Source organism: Chrysochloris asiatica, unplaced genomic scaffold, assembly GCF_000296735.1.
Source record: "Chrysochloris asiatica unplaced genomic scaffold, ChrAsi1.0 scaffold00036, whole genome shotgun sequence".
In the NCBI taxonomy this organism is placed as follows: domain Eukaryota; kingdom Metazoa; phylum Chordata; class Mammalia; order Afrosoricida; family Chrysochloridae; genus Chrysochloris; species Chrysochloris asiatica.
Genome location: NW_006408554.1, coordinates 2,054,002 through 2,071,264, shown reverse-complemented (window position 1 = coordinate 2,071,264; position 17,263 = coordinate 2,054,002). Strand labels below are relative to the sequence as shown.

At 40.4% G+C, this 17,263-nt stretch overlaps 1 protein-coding gene and 1 pseudogene across 1 annotated transcript in view; both read right to left on the bottom strand.

Annotated features, from left to right (window-relative positions):
- LOC102815678 (ubiquitin-conjugating enzyme E2 W-like) overlaps positions 1 to 14,195 on the bottom strand; it is an 88,625-nt gene extending 74,430 nt beyond the window's left edge. Inside the window, exon 1 of the mRNA XM_006860008.1 lies at positions 14,105 to 14,195. Within this exon, the coding sequence (XP_006860070.1) occupies positions 14,105 to 14,119 (15 nt within the window). The 5' untranslated portion in view covers positions 14,120 to 14,195. The remainder of the gene's footprint in view (positions 1 to 14,104) is intronic.
- Positions 14,196 to 15,653: 1,458 nt separating this feature from the next.
- On the bottom strand, positions 15,654 to 16,208 carry LOC102814934 (annotated as a pseudogene).
- Between the last annotated feature and the right edge of the window lie 1,055 nt (positions 16,209 to 17,263).

Here is a 17,263-nt window from a genome sequence, read left to right as displayed (position 1 = left end):
ATGAGAACAGTTAGGTAGGTTTGCATGGGCTAAATGGAACAGAGGTAAATGATGTATGCACAACCTTGGAACAACAGGGCTCTGGGATACAGAGATTGAGGCATGGTTTGAAGGAGTAAAAGAAGGAAATAATGTTAAGATGGTTGGCTGTCTTTTGAATCTCGGTTTCCCTTGCCTACCACTGTAAAATAGACACTTGAGGGGGAGAGAAAGGAATTGCCAGAAACATCACAATAGACAGCGTGTAAGTCCATCTTCAGTCTATAATTGATTGGAGTACCTTAAAGGGAGCTAGAAGTTGCCCAGTGAAAGAGGCTTCCTGTGGAGCCATTGCACTGCATAAGAACATAGGTGGAATTCTGAACCTTATCCAGAATTTTCTAAGGTGGGAATTTTCCACTTGAAAGGACAAGTAGACCAGCCTGGAGCGGCTAGAACAGAAGATACTTTGTGAAAGAAAGACCAGCAGGAAAAGTCAAAAAACAATTAACGGCAGTCTGACTGACTACCACAAGAACAAGCTAGCTGTTCGCTGGGGAGCCATCAAGGCAAGCGGATGGGTCCCCTAGGAGCAAACCCCCTTCCAATACTAAGACTGAAGAGGAATACACAAACAGGCATGTGGTCTGGGTGGTGACCACGTTGGTCATCGAAAAGGGAAAGCGGGGGAAGAACAGCAATGGTGTTGGTAGCTAAGTCCGACCACATTCAATAGACTCCTATGAACCCAGGTGGAGACCTGGTTGGCCAGCAGTATGGCAAGACCAGGAGATTCTTGGAACCAGAGGCAGTGACATGGCCACAGAGGACTAGAGTGGAGCGTGAAGCGTCTAGCTGATATGAAGTGAGGGGAGATGCACAAGAACACCCATACCTGCAGATAGTACCCACTTGGCCTGGCTTCAATGGCTGGATAATCAGAATGCGACTAGAAGAAAGAAGAGGGAAAAACAGAGTGACCCACTACAACTTTATGAACTTTACCTGATGTTGTTGTTGTTGTTGTTAAGTGCCATCGAGTCGGGTCCGACCCATAGCGACCCTGTACAGGGTTTCCAAGGGTGTAAATCTTTACGGGAGTAGAAAGCCTCATCTTTCTCCCGCGGAGTGGCTGGTAGTTTCGAACCGCTGACCTTAAGGTTCGCAGCCCGATTCGTAACCACTACGCTACCAGAGCTCCTTTTACCTGATGTAGTAGCTCTAAAAAGGGAACAAATCTTTACAGCGAGGACCATTCCCACCCCCTCAGTACACAGGGTTGCCTGAGATGGGCAACTTAGACATTGGTTACCCAAAATAGGGGGGGCTACCATGGCAAGAAGTGACTGGCTTACAAGCTTTCAAGAGAGAGCCTAGTTCCAGATGGGGGAGGGGAAGGTAGAATCTCCACCGAATTGTTTCCAATCTGTTGGGACAGGGCTAATAAAAGGAGATGGGGATAAGACTTGTGGTACAATAGTGAATAATTGCTATCAGGACTGACTGTGAGTGTCAGCAATGTAAAAGTGGATGTTTTATAACAAAAGGAGGGGAGTGATTGATTCTGCAGCCCTGGAGCGGAGGTCCCTGGGACCATGAAGTGAGTAGACTGGAGTGCGGGACCCTACCCAGAGAAGCAGTCACGCCAGAAATGGAGGCAGAGATGATGATGTGGACAATGGAGTAGCTGGGGACACTGGACTCAGGGAGGCAGAGGGGCTGTGTGCTGACGGCCAGAGGGGATTGTAATCATTGCAATGAAACGAAATACAATAGGATGAATGTAAAACTGACTTTCTCCCATGTAAACCCACATAATTCACAATAAAAACTTAAAAAAAAAAAGTACCATACATGAAGAAAGCATAAGACCATTAAGACAGAAAAGAAAGAGAAGACCAAAATGGATGTCAGAATAGTCTCTAAAACTTGCTCTTGGAGGTAGAGACTGGAAGTAATGATGAAGTAAAAAAAATCGAAAATTTCCAAGGGCAGCTTGAGAAGACAAAGTTTTATATTGAAATGTGCAAACACCTGGAGTCAGAAAACCAAAAGGGAAGAAAACGTCAGCATTTCTCAAGCTGAAAGAACTGGAGAAATAACTGAAATCTCGACTTGCAATATTGAAGAATTCAACGGGCAAAATATTGAATGACACCAGAAGCATCAAAAGAAGATGGAAGGAATACAAAGTCACTGTACTAAGTCACTATACTAAAAAGTATTGATCAGTGCTCAACCATTTCAAAAGGTAGCATTTGATCAAGAACTTATGATACTGAAGGAAGAAACAAAACTTTAGGAATTGACAGAATACAAAATGAAAGGTTTCAACAAACTGATGCAGCACTGATGGTACTTTTTTGTCAATGCCACAAAATTTGGAGCAGAAAGCCTCATCATTCTCCAGCAAAGTGGCTGGTAGATTCAAACTGCTGATCTTCTGGTTAGCAGCCCAGCTCATAATCCATTACATTACCACGACTCCTTAAATCCTATGTCTTTGTAAAAGTCTGTCTTAATCTCTCTTCACATTACAAAAAAAAAAAAATAAATAGACTTGACAAAAGAAACTCAGTCTTCTACACCAAAGTTCACTGCAGCACTATTCCCAAAGCCAAAAGGTGGGAAAAAAATCTATAAACTTCCACAGATAAATGGATACAATGTAGCATATACAATGGACTACTACTTACCCAATGGAAGGAATGCAATCTTGATACATCCGTATTAAAATATTAATGGAGTTCCAGAAAAAAACATGAGTGAATTAAATCAAATATTTTATTATGTATGTCTTTATACAAAAAGACTGGAAAAGGAAAATGTATAAAGACCAGTTTATTGTGGTTATCAGAGGTAGGAGGGAGGTTGAAAGAGGGGCTAACCATTAGTGATGAAAAAAATCACAATGATTAAGGGAAAATCACAGCTGATTATTTTAATTGCTGTCAATAAGTTATATATCTGCAAAAAGATGAATTGGTAAAAATGTGTGATAAGACATTATTTATAAAAAGTTTAAAAAGAAGTGTAAAACCGATGTTCTCCCAAGTAAACTATCACTCAATTTATTATAAAAACTTTAAAATAATTTTAAAAATATTTTTAAAGAGTAGCTGCTGAGGCTGCTTATATACAACCAAACCTCATGGGATTTGTCTAGTTCCTTGGTATGAAGGTTTAGGACCTAGGGTTTTATGGAATATCCTAGTCAACTCTCAGAATGAAATCTATGTGACTGAACTGTGACTGTAGAAACTGTTGAACTGGTTTAAGTTTAGCTGTGTATATTCTCAACAAAATAAGATTTAAAATAAAAAAAAAAAACAGATAAATGACTTCATCAAGAATAAAAATGTGTGTGCACTAAAGATCTTTTACAAGTAAGTGAAAAAATAAGCTAGATAACAGGAAAAAGTATTTGGTAACCATGAATCTGGTTGTTGTTGTTATATGCCGTCGAGTCAGTTCCGACCCATAGCAACCCTGTATAGGGTTTCCGTGGAGCAGATGGTAAGCTTGAACCGCCAACCTTGCAGTTCAAATGGCTTTGCAGTCTGACACATTAGCCCACAGCACCACACCATGTATCTGGTAAGGGTTTATTATTCAGGATAAAGAAAACCTACAACACAACATTAAAAAGATAAAAAATTATATTTTAAAATGAGCAAAGACGTGACTAGATATAAGGGCTTCACATTTTCCTAGAAAAATGGAACTAAAAGATACTGAATTTTTTTCACAAACTTTTTAAAGTCCTGTTCCATTTCTCCTAAGATACAAGAATAGCCAATAACATAAAAGATATACAAGATGCACAAGATTATTTTTTAGTGGCAGACAGGTGCCTTAGAGAAGATTATGTTTCCAACTTTTAGCAAGCCTATATACAACACTACCTACTGCACTATCTTCCCAATTGTTATGTTGAACCCACTGTTGACGCCACTGTGTCAATCCATCTCTTTGGGGCTCTCTTCCTCTTTTTTCTCCAGCCCACTACTTTACCAAGCATGATGTCCTTTTCCAGTGACTGATCCTTTCTGACATGTCCGGAGAATGAGAGATGAAATTTCCTTCTCACTTCTAAAGAATATTCTGGCTGCACTTCTTCCAGGACAGATTTGTTCATTCTTTTGGCAATCATACTTTCAATATTCTTCCCTATCAAAATAATGCAAATGCAGCAATTCTTCTCCAGTCTTCCTTATTCATTGTTCAGCTTTCACAGGCCTGTTAAGCAATTGAAAATACCATGGCTTGAGTCAGGTACACCATAGTCCTTAAAGTGACATGTCTGCTCTTAAACACATTATAGATTTGCCTAATGCAATACATTATTTGATTTATTTATTGCTGCTTCTATGAGCTTTGATTGTGGATCCACGCAAAATGAAGCCTTGGACAACTTCAATCTTTTCTCCATTTATCATGATGTTATACAGCAGTCCAGTTGAGAGGATTTTGTTTCTTTTCATTGGGATGCAGCTCATACTGAAGGCTATAGTTAATATCTTCGTCAGTAAGTACGTCAAGACTTCTTTTTCCAGCAAGCAATGTTGCATCATCTGCATACGGCAGGTGGTTGTCAATGACTTGTCAATGCTGGTGGTATATTTATTTTCATATAATCCAGTTGCTCAGATTTTTGCTCTGCATAGACTGAAGTAGTGAAAGGATACAACTCTCAAGCATACCTTCCCTAATTTTAAACTATTTAATATCCCTTTTTTCAGTTCAAAAAATCACCTCTTAGTCAATATAAAGGTTCCTCATAAACACAATTATGTGTTTTAGAATTTCCATTTTTTAACAATGTTATCCAGTTTGTTATGATCCACACAGTTGATTGTATAGTCACTAAAGCAAATGTAAATATCTTTCTGGTGGTGGTGGTATGCTATGGAGTCAGTTCCAACTCATAGCGACCCTGCATAAGGTTTCTGAGGCTGTAAATCTTTACGGGAGCAGAAAGCCTCATCTTTCTCCTGCGGAACGCTGGTAGTTTTGAACTGCTGATCTTGAGGTTAGCAGCCCAACTCGTAACCACTACGCTACAAGAACTTCTTACTGGTATTCTCTACTTTCAGCCAACATCCATTTGGTGTCAACAACGATACCCTTCTTTCAATGTCCTTTTCTGAATTTTGCTTGATTTTCTGTCAGTTCTGTTGATTACTGCTGCAACCATTTTTAAATCATCACCAGCAATATTTTACTTGGGTGAGAATTTAATGATATTGTTCCATGATATCTGCATTCAGTTGTGTCACTTTTCTTTTGAATGAACACAAATCTGAATCATTTGCAGTTGGATGGCCAACTAGCTGTCTTCCAAATTACTTGGCATAGATGAGTAAGCCCCTACAGCACTGCATCAGTTTGTTTAAACATTTCAATCTGTATTCCATTAATTCCTGGAACCTTGTTTTTTACCAATCCTTCAGTGCAGCTTGTTCTTCTTCCTCCAATACTATCAGTTCTTGAACATGTTACCTCTTAAAATGAATGAACATCAGGCATTTCTTTTTGGTACACTGACTCATGTATTCCTTCTATCTTGTCATGATGCTTTCTGAATCAGTATTTTGCCCATCTTGTTGTTGGTGTTAAGTGTGGTCTATTCAGTTCCGACCAACCAGCAATCTTGTGTAGGGCTTTCAAGGAGTTTCTGTTGAGTCTGAATTGTCGACCTTGCAGTTCAAAATTACCTTGAGGTCCAGTGCATTATCCTACAGCTCCACACCATGCCGACAGAATCCTTCATATTGTAGCCATAGGCTTGAAATTTTTCTTCAGTTCTTCCAGCCTGATTAAAAGCTGAGCATGTTCTTCCCTTTTGGTTTTCTAACTCCAGGTCTTTTCTTATTTCATTGAAATACTTTATTTTGTCTTCTCAAGCTACGAATTTTAAGCTCAGCGCTTTTTGACATCCTCTTTGCTTTCAGTCACTTTAGCTTCTCTATGTTCACGAACAAGTTTCAGAATCTCTTCTGACACCTGTTTTGGTCTTTTCTTTCCTGTGTTTTAAAAGATCTTTAGCTTTCTTCATGCATCATGTTCTTGATATTATCCCACAACTCCTCTGTTCTTCAGTCATTAATGTCCAAGGCATTAAATCTGTTCTGGAGATGATTTCTAAATTCAGATAGGATATGGTCAACTACACATTTTGGCTCTCATTGACTTTTCATTTTCTTCAGCTTCAACCTGAACCTGCACATGAGCAACTGGATGGTCTGCTCCACAGTTGGCGCCTGGCCTTGTTTAGGTTGCCGATATTGAACTTCTCCATTGTCTCTTTCTACAGATGTAGTCTAATTTGATTTCTGTGTTATTTCATCTGGTAATGCCCATGTGTATAGTCCATCTTTTATGTTGTTGAAAAACGGTTTTTGCAATGAGTAAGTAGTTGCCCTTGAAAAACTCTTATCATGGGACCTCTGGCATCATTTCTATCACCGAGGTCATTATTTCCCAACTTTTGCATTCCAATCACCAATAAATTGAGTTGCTCTGTAAGCTTCACACATACACACAGATGCATCCTTTTCTTTTTTGAAGGCACTCCAACAACACTAAGTGTATTACTGAGAAAATTTGTCTGCAACCATTCACTTACCATAGACATATTTAAATGCATTTTGTTTGGAATAAACTCATGCATGCAAAAACTGGAACTGTATTAACAATACTTTTTAGGTTAACATTTGTACAAAAATATTATTTAGCCTTAAAGAGAAATGACATCCTGATACACGCTATAAGAAGGGTAACCCTTGAAAGCATAATAAGTCAGAGGCAAAAGTACAAATAGTGTGTGATCCTAGTTTCATGAAATATCTGCAATATATCTACAATACACATATGGATGTGTTACTTGCTTTTAGGGTGGAAGGCAAAATAGGAGTTACTGATTAAGTGATTCTTAAGTTTGTTTGGTTCATAGAATAACTTCTGGAAGCAGACAGTGGTCATAGTAATACAACATGGTGAACTTAATGTTCCTCAATTGTACACTTAAAAATAGTTAAAATGGGAAGCTTTTTGCTATATATATTTTACCACAATAAAATTTTAAAAGAAAAAACACATGCTGGCAAGGATGTGGACAAACTTGAACCTTCATATATTAGTTGTGGTAACACAGAATGATGCAACTGCTATAGAAAAGTTTGGCAGTTCCCCAAAAGTTAAATCCAAGAGCTACCATTTTGACCAAGCAATTATACTCCTAGGGACATACCCAAGAGAACGTAAATCACATGTCCACATAACAACACTTACGGAATTAACTTGATGGCCACGGTTTGTTTGTTTGTTTAAGCCAAAATTGGTGGTGCAGTGGTTAAGTGGTCAGCTACCAACTGAAGTTGGTGGCTAAAACCCAAAAGCCACTCTGCAAGAGAAAGATTCACAGCCTTGGAAACCCTGTGGGGCAGTTTTATTCTGTTCTATAGGATCACTATTAGTCAAAATAGACTTAATGTCAATTTTTTTTAATACAGGTGGCCAGAACAGACTGCCCTGGTTGCAACAAATTGGAATTTCAAACCAAACCAGCAGTTCTGCAAAAGAAAGACCTAGCAATCTGCTCCCATAAAAATTACAGACTAGAAAACCCTATAAGGAAGATCTACTCTGTTAAACAGGGTTCTTATGGGTCAAATTGGACTTAATGGCACCTAACAACAGTACATAACAAGGAGTCCCCAGGGGAGTGGGGGGGTGCAAAAGCACTAGACTATCAACAAAAAGGCTGACTATTGAACCCACCCAGAGGGAGCCCTGGTGACTAGTGGATTACATATCGGGCTGCTAATCACGAGGTAAGCAGTTTGAGTCTACTAAGAGTTCTGGAGGAGCAAGATGAGCTTTTCTGCTCCTAAAGATTTACAGCCTCGGAAACCCTACACAGGGTCACTGTAAGTCGGCACCAACTGGGCAGCACACAGCCAGCCAGCCAATGCACACTGGAAGAAAAGCCTGGTGATCTGTCCTCAAAGGTCACAACCATGAAAACCTTATGCAGTGCAGTTCTAGTCTGCAACACATAAGGTCACTATGAGTTGGAAATGACTAAATGAAATATGATACTGCCTTGCCATAGCAAACACTTTAGACTATCTTCTAAAATAGTGAGAAAGGGATATTATTTGACTTTTGTTTGCAAAGAACCTGACTGAAGAGTTGATACAAGACAGTAAGGAGACAAATGCAGAAGTAGGGAACTCAGTTGTAAAGTTGTAGATATAATCCAGGGAGGAATGATGATGATTTGCCTCAGTAATGTATTAATTCAGAAGAAGGGACTAACAGGTGGGTTCTGGACACATTCTAAGATAGAGCTGATGGACTGTGAGGTGGGATGAATACAAAATTACTGTTTTGAGTAAATGGAGGCATTAAATTACCATGTTCCACAAGCGGCCTGACTATAGAAGGAACAGGTCTGAGGAAGATGTATCAAAACGGTTTTATATATGTTAACCTCCTTGGCTAAACAATCTGCCTTTGTCTTAACCACTGTAAAATACGTAAGTTTCATCAAACAAAACATTTGTAAAGCTGGGCTAATGCGCTGGATTGCAAAGTCGCTTTGAACCACAAGGTCAGCAGTTCAAGCTCACCAGTTGCTCCTTGGAAACCCTATATACGGTCGCTATGGGTTGGAGTCGACTCAAAGGCACTTAACAACAAAGTATTCAGTATACATGCATAAAGAATCTCTTCTTGAAAACTGATCCATAAAGTAACTTTCTATTATGGGTCATTAAGACATTTCAATCAACAGAATATATTAGTAAATACTTCTTTACTAAAATAATTAAGCTAAAAATAAATTATTACAGTTATTTCTTTACAATGTCCAAATGGTTAATATGTTCATTACCCAAAACTTCAGACCCAGGTTTCTAATCTTAGCTTCACTACTTAGTCACTATGTAATTTTTGGTCAGTCACCCAAAAACAGTGACTATTTATTCAGTCTCTTTTCACTAGAGTGAAATAGGGTTATTTGACTTTCCATGTAAAAGACTGAAATAAAAATCCATAAAGAATATGAAAATATTTTGAAAAACAGTAAAGCTACAGCAAGGACAAAAATCAAGAAAATAAACCAACTTTGGAGAAAATATATTTATATAAGTGTAGTGGTTACGAATCGGGCTGCTAACCCCAAGGTCGGCAGCTCAAAACTACCAGCTGTTCTGCGGGAGAAAGATGAGGCTTTCTGCTCCAGTAAAGATTTACAGCCTAGGAAACCCTGTGCAGCAGCACTATGAGTCGGAACCGACTCCATGATACTTAACAACAACAACATACTTATAAGCAGCAATGGTAGCGCCATGGTTACGAATCAGGCTGCAAACCTTAAGGTCAACAGTTCGAAACTACCAGCTGTTCCATGGGAGAAAAATGAGGCTTTCTGCTCCTGTAAAGATTTACAGCCTCAGAAACCCTGTACAGGGTCGCTGTGAGTCGGAACTGACTCCACGGCACATAACCACCACCATACTTTGATACTGGAGTCCTGGTGTGGTGCTGTGGGCTAATGCATCAGACTACAAAGTCATTTGAACTGCAAAGTCGGTGGCTCATGCTCACCAGTTGCTCCTTGGAAACCCTATACAGGGTTGCTATGGGTCGGAATCTACTCCTCGGCACTCAACAACAACATACTTATATTAATATACGTGGGTTTTAAGTTATTCCAATATCAGTAATCAATCTTATAACTACAGAATTGCTTAAGACTTCACTAAAAATAGAATTAAATGAATGCAGAATGTGTTATTTAGGAATGTTTTTTGAAGCATGAAGTGATGGATAAGTCTTTTCTATAGTCAATATGTGCATATTTAAGGAACAAAAGAAAAGCATTTCCTGTTCTCCTGTAGTCTATGTCAGGAGAGAGGAGGAAACCTGAAAAGTTAAGTATAAGTTCTAAAGCAAACATGTTAAGACAAAAATGGAAGGGATCTTACAGAGCAGTATTTGATTAGCAGCAAAAAGAAAAGTACAGACAATGACTGTCAAGTTAAGAGGATTACCATAGATTTATGCTCTTTTCCACGTGTGGTCTGCCACATACAAGTTTTTATCATTCACAAAGAATACCCTTAATTTTATATAGGCTACTATCCTTATCCTTGAGCCTTGCACCAAAAGTTCCCAGATAGCTCTATTACTAGCTAAAGCATTGAGTCAAGTTCTCAAATATGATTAATTCTAGCCTTAATGCACAAGTTCCCAAAGCTCAGTGAGCCTTGGTACCCACGGTGGTAGTCAATTTCTAACTGTTAATTATGCTGTAATCCTTCATAATGACACAAACAAATAAGCATTTGCTATCTAGTCACCAAGGTAACATGATTACCCTAATAGTCAAGGTAACATGATTACCCTAATAGTAATGTCAATAAGAGTGCATATTCTACCTATTAATCACTACAGCCAATTACTTGAATAAAGAGCAATTTCAGAGTTGTGAATAATTCAAAATAATAATTTCCAGGTCACCTGAAAACAAGAAATAAACACTCATACTCCATACCATTCCTAAATCTCAACCTGTTTCCTATCTAGTCAGATAAATAGTCAACAATTGAGCTAGGTGAGAGACAAAATGTCATTAAAAAGTGACTTAATTATTTCTTTTAATTAAATCACTGTTTTAGAGTTGATAAACTTCAGTTACCATTTCCTTACATTTTAAGATATAAAGGGATTAACTCAACAACAACAGCATAGGGAATAGTGAAAGTCTGGGGGGGAGGGGGGAACCAGTTCGTATCTAAAATAAATCTAGATGGGCAAATGAGAAAAGTAAACCAAGTATACTTGAAAACTAATCCAGGAGACCAAATTATATATCTCATATGAAATGAATCACTGGGAAAACATATTAAATATTACATCAACATAACACAAAAACTTAACTCCTGGTGTGGTGGTGTAGGACCAGCACTGGACTGCAAACCACAAGGTCAGTGGCTCAAATCCACCACCTGCTTCTAGGAATCCTATACGAGGTTGCTATGAGTCAGAACCAACTCAATGGCACTTAACAAACAACACAGAAAGAACAATTTATAGTTAATTGAAAGCAGATACTCCAATGTGCTACGATTTTAAGAATTGTTTAGAAGCATAGAAAAATGCACTTTAATAAATGTTTTTACTATTTGTAGCTAGGAAAGTTGTACCAAATAATCAACATACCTGAAATGTTAATACTAAATTTGTGCTAGAAACAAATTTTCATTTAATATTTTAAGATTTCTAGAATTACTAAAATCAAATGTTTAACGCCTACCAACTTCAAGACTCACTAGGAGTTTTTATGACTGATTTCTTAAAGCAAACTACTTGGTGATTCATGACTTTGTTCACAGGAAAAAACAATGGGCAGATAAAAGGAGAGGAAAAAAAACAAAACAGGTAAAGTTTTAAAGGGCTTACATAAGTTTGAAAAACACAAGCTTAAACTGTATACTTAAGTACAACTCTAGCAATAGAATTCGGAGAACTTAACCACACATAAGAATACTGATTCCTGGAGCCCTGGTGGCACAGTGGTTAAGCACTGTGCTGCTAGCCAAAAAGATGGGCAGTGCAAACTCTCCAGCCACTCAAAGTAGATGTGGCAGTCTCTTAAAGATTTACTGCCTTGAAACCTTAAGAACCACTCTACTCTGTCCTATTGGTCGTTACGAAAAGGAATAAACTCCACAGCAATGGGCTTGATTTGGTTCAATTCCCAGTGTTCCCCCCTCACCCCTCAAAAAAGCACAACCTCCAGAAAGTCTGGCCAGGTACTCCTGGCCTCCAACTTCATTCATCTCAGTGTGTTATTCAAAACTTACTTTCTATGAAATTAAAGTAAGTTGGAAAGTAATGACAGTATACATTAAAAAGTAGTTGACCTCCTCATCTTTTAAAATTCAAGTACGTAAGTTTTCATGATAAAATTCCAAGCTGTTCTTACAGACTGATTTCTTTTTTCTTTTTTTTTCTTTTTATCGATTAATCAAATCTTATGTTACATATGTATAATAAACTTATTTTTAAAATATAGCTTCTCAACCTCTTTTTTAGCAGCAGTAGCAACCTGGTGAAGATAAAATAATTTGTTTGCAGTTCAGTGTTTACCACACCAAGGCTCCAGGATCAACATTAAATTCTTTACCAACTCAGGTTTTTCTGTAACAATGGAAATCTCCCTTTTCCAGATACTTAAAATCTAAATCCAACCAGCTATTACCCCTGTAACACTACACTTGGTTGTCAAATATAATCATAGTATTGTGGGTTGTAATCTTAATGTTTCCTTTGAAAACAAATGTTTTAATCTTCCTAAAATGCTGTTAAGGGCTGTTGAGTCAGTTTTGCACAGGGTTTCCATGGAGTGGTGAGCAGTGAGCAGTGACTTCACACACACACACACACACACACACACACACACACACACGAAGACTCCGGATATCAATTCTAATCTTCAAGTGCCTATTTAGTCCATCTCCTATTTAATTTAAGTGTTCCACAGTTCCCTTTTGGGCCTCAACTGATGAAGCTTCTCTAACGTCTCTCAAGAAGACTAATGTAGAGTATGTTTCCTGAAATTGTTCTTGTTTTTTCCCTCCACTTTTTCATGACATCTCTTTCAAACAAAATCATTATCTACAATTTGTCTGTTCCACTACAATGTTAAGAGGAATACTGTATGAAAAACAGAGGGAAAGAGGTAAAAACACAAAAGTAAATTTGAGGTAAGGAAATGATGTGCACAAAAGAGGAAGAAAATGCAGAAAAGAGAAGAGATTAAAAAAAAAACACACTACTTGCCTACAAGTGGGGGAGGGGTGGGACTAAGAGAATATAGGAAGACTTGATTTTCTTCTAGAAATAAAACCAAAAAATCTTTCTAAGAAAAATGTGGCTTCTTTCTTTATTTAAGGGGATGCTTTTAAAACTCTAAAGAGCATTCAGCTAGCATTCCAAATGAAGACTTCTGCCCTCTTTTCCTTTCTTGTGTTTTGATATCACTAGTCTTCATCTGTGAATTAAATGCAGGTTATAGATAATGCAGAGAAAATCTCCACAAACTACAACTGTGGTTGCCATCTTTGCCTGAAAAACCAAACTCCTCCTTGGATTAGGGAAGAAAAGGGAAGGTAAATAACGTTAGAAAGTCAGAAAACCACGCACGCCAAGTCAGGTAGATAGAACACAAGTTACCAACTCCAACCAAAAATAAGGTTCCACTATACGTCTGGAGAAAGAGGGCAAAGGGCTCACTCAGCCTTACCGCGACCGCAAGGGTGGGGCATCAGAGGGAAAATATTCTTAGAGGACGTGCTATCCCGGGAGGAAAGAGGAGCCGGTGGATCCCAGTTTCGGGGAAGATAGCAAATTAGGCGGCAAATGATGTTAATAGATCAGGCACAGCTTGGGGCTGGGGGTGAAAAAGTGGGCGGCTGGGGGAATGTTGGTCAAAGTGCCGAGACTCCTAAGAAAAGGTACCCAAGGGGCAAGGGACAAGGGGAGGATAGTGGAGGTGCCGAGCAGCCAGAGAAACCGGGCGTGGGAGGTCGGAGCAGAGGCCACCGGGCGTCTTCCACAGCCAGCCGCCTTCTCAGGGAATGTCTTTCCAGTTTCCCCACACTCTGCCTTCCGAGGGCCGATGCTGCCCCGGCTACAACAGCGAGAGCAGCTGTTTCCGCCGGCCGGGGACCACGAAGGGAAAGGCATCCCTGGGGCTGGCCGACGGCAGGCTAAAGCTGTTTGTGTGCGGGGAGGCGATTCCAAAACCCCTGTCGCGAAGCCAAGGCCAAACTTCGACCTCCCTCCTTCTAGCCCTTCTTTATGCCCCCAACTTCCCGGCCGGCGGGTGTCCGCTTCGACCGAGACACCCCACACACACACACACACACACACACACACACACATACCCGCCCTTCCCCTCCCCAACGCCCTGAACTGGGGGAAATCCGACCACTAAGACTACGTACGAGCCCGTCCGGACACCCCCGAGTCCCGGACACCGCCCCAGTCCGAACGCTCACACACGCTTGGCGGCTCCCTAGCCCGCCCAGCTGCAGCAAACTCCCCTCACCTGCATTGACGCCATGATGGAACCATCCCCCCACTAGGCCGGCGAGGCCAAAGACGCAGGGGGCGGAGCTGCCGTGCTCGCGTCACGCCGCGGGGGCCTTGTATCCCGGGTGCGGAGGGAGGGGCCTCCGATGGGAAGGGAACGGCGCTACGGGATTGGCTGGAGCACAGGGGCAGGGGGAGCGGTGAATAGCGCCGTAGTTACAGGCTAGCATAACCCACTTGCCTATGTCCGCGTCGAGCCCAGTTTCTTCCTTAATGGTTGAAGAAGATCGGAAAACGTGGTTCCGGTTCTGACCAGGCCAAGATTGTTGGGTTTTCCCATTTATACCACGAAAACCTGGTGATGTGCTTATCTCTGGGCTACTTTTTGTTTCGTTTTGGTTTTACAACCACTGATGTATGATTTCCAGTTTTTCCTTTTGAATTATCTTTCCACACCTTCATCTGCATAGTATTCGGTCAGATAGAATTTACCACGGGGCTACTTTCTGGTCTTCATTGATCCATAAGATTTCTCTAACTACTAATTTGGGAGACACAGGTTTCTTCTACAGGGTGATGAAAACTGACAGCTGTCAACATTTTGATATTTTACAACAAAGTTGGTGTTTAAGTGCCATCGATCCTCTTACGACGTATAGGGACCCTGACTAGAGTTTCTGAGGAGTGGTTGGTGGTTTGAACTACCAATCTTGCGTTTAGTAATCCAGTGTTTATCCTACCGTGCCACCACACCAGGACTCCACAGCTAGGGTATTTGGATTTATAAAGCTGATACTTGCCTGAAAGGGAAGAGACATTTTCAAAGTTTTTCTACTGTGATTTTCATTCCCTTACTGGATGGCAAAAAGGAGCTCTAGTAGCATTGTGGTTACGAATCAGGCTGTGAACCACAAGGTCAGCAGTTCGAAACTACAAGCTGTTCTGCAGAAGAAAGATGAGGCTTTCTGCGCCCGTAAAGATTTACAGCCTTGGAAACCCTGTACAGGGTTGCTATGAGTCGGAACCGACTCCATGCTCCATGGCACCTCACCACCACCACCACTGGACCGAAAAGGAGTTCTGGTGTGGTGCTGTAGGATATAAACACTTGAACACAAGGTCCATTTGAACTCTAAGGTCAGCGGCTCGAATCCCCCAGCTGCTCCTCGGAAACCCTATACAGGGTCGCTGAGTCGGAACCAACTAGATGACACTTCAACAGCAACCCCATAGTCTTACTTCACTTCATGTATATCAGTAATAGTCGTGGTTGTTATGGAAATGTTAAATTTGCCCAGAGATTTGGCCCTATTGGTTTACAGACTTGGGCTGCTAACAGCAAGATCAGCAGTTCGAATTCACAGGCTTTCTGCCCCTGTGATTTACAACCTCAGTATACCGATACAGGGTCACTATGAGTCGGAACTACTCGGTGTAAGACCACCATCTTATTATTTGTTGTTAGGTGTCTTCAGTGCGTTCCCGCCCATAGCAACCCTATATAGAGGTTGTTTGTTTTTGTTTTTGTTGTTTTGCTTTTACTTTTATGTGCATTTTATTTTAATTTACTCCCGAGCCATAAGTTTTTGTTTCTTCACTTTGTTCTGAGGTATCTTTTTCTTCTGGGCAACCTCCTCTTCTGGTTTAGGAACAATTTGTTCCTTTTCAGTGAGGATCATCTCAATATGGCAGGGGGAGCTCATGTAGAGGTTGATTCGACCATGAGTTCTGTAAGTTCGTCGTCACATTTTGGGAGCTTTGTTGACCTGGATATGCTCAATGACCAGAGAATCCACATCTAAACCCTTAAGTTCAGCATTGCTCTCTGCATTTTTAAGCATGTGCAGCAAAAATTCAGCACTCTTTTTGGGCCACCGACCCTGTGTCCAACCCCACTGTTTGGCCTGGGCACACCTACCAACGCCACCATTGTAACGTCAGAATGGTACACATTGCTTCTGCAAAGTGACATCTTTAAGATACTTGGTGGCTTTTTGGATATGCATACCCTTGATGGCCTGGGCAGTCTCAGGAGTGTTCTTAAAATGGGCCCGGAGATTTATACCTCTGGATTTGCATGATTTTGTGGGGTTTTCTGGGTAAAGTGAGTAGTGAACCATTTTGTGAGGTTACCTCAGGCCGCTTTCGGGAAGAGCCCTATATAGAGTTTTGAGAAGAGGCTGGTTAGTTTGAAACACCAACCTTGGACTTCAGGCCGACCTCACAAGTCCAGCACATTAACCCTCAGCGCCACACCAGAACTCTCCCATCTTGTTATGTGGTGGCTATGCGCCGTGGAATCGGTTCCGACTCATAGCGACCCTGTACAGGGTTTCCGAGGCTGTAAATCTTTACGGGAGCAGAACACCTCATCTTTTGCCGCAGAACAGCTGGTAGTTTCGAACTGCTGACTTAGTGGTTCGCAGCCCGATTCATAACCACTACGCTAAATGCTTTCTGTCACGTCCAATCTGCTTTTCAGCCTGTTTTGTGACAGGCAGCGGTATGGTCATCCAACCTAGAGATTACTGGGTAAAGAAAGTCGACTATACAAAATTTATTCAAGGAATGCACCAGTTCTGCCAACATTTATCAGAAGCCACGTTTTGAAGAGCTATTCCAGAACTGAAAATGTCATTGTTTTTTTATAGGGGAAAATGGAAGTGAAAAGCTTGTACCTTCAGTTCTCTAAAAACTTAAGTTGGTTGAGATATTAAGTACAAGGCTTTGACTACCAGAATGAAAGCTAAAAATCTATCATTTTATTGATTGATTTTTTGTTTTGTTTTAGAAACTTCACTATGATTCAAATATAAAAGCAGTATGAATCTGGAGGACATTATGCTGAGTGAAATAAGTCAACCACAAAAGGACAAATATTGTATGAGACCTGAAAAATAAAGAATAGGTTTATATACAGAAAGAAACATTCTTTGATGGTTACCAGGAATCAGGGATGTGAAGGGAAGGCGGAGAGAATTACTAACTAGATAGTCAAAAAAAAAAAAACAGTTGCCATGAGTCAGTTCCATCACATAGCGACCCTATATAAGGTTTTGGAAGCTGTAAATCTTTATGGGAGCAGAAAGCCTCATCTTTCTTTCGAGAAGCCACTGGTGAGTTTCAACTGACGATCTTGTGGTTAGCAGTCTTGTGCTTATCCTATAGATGCATG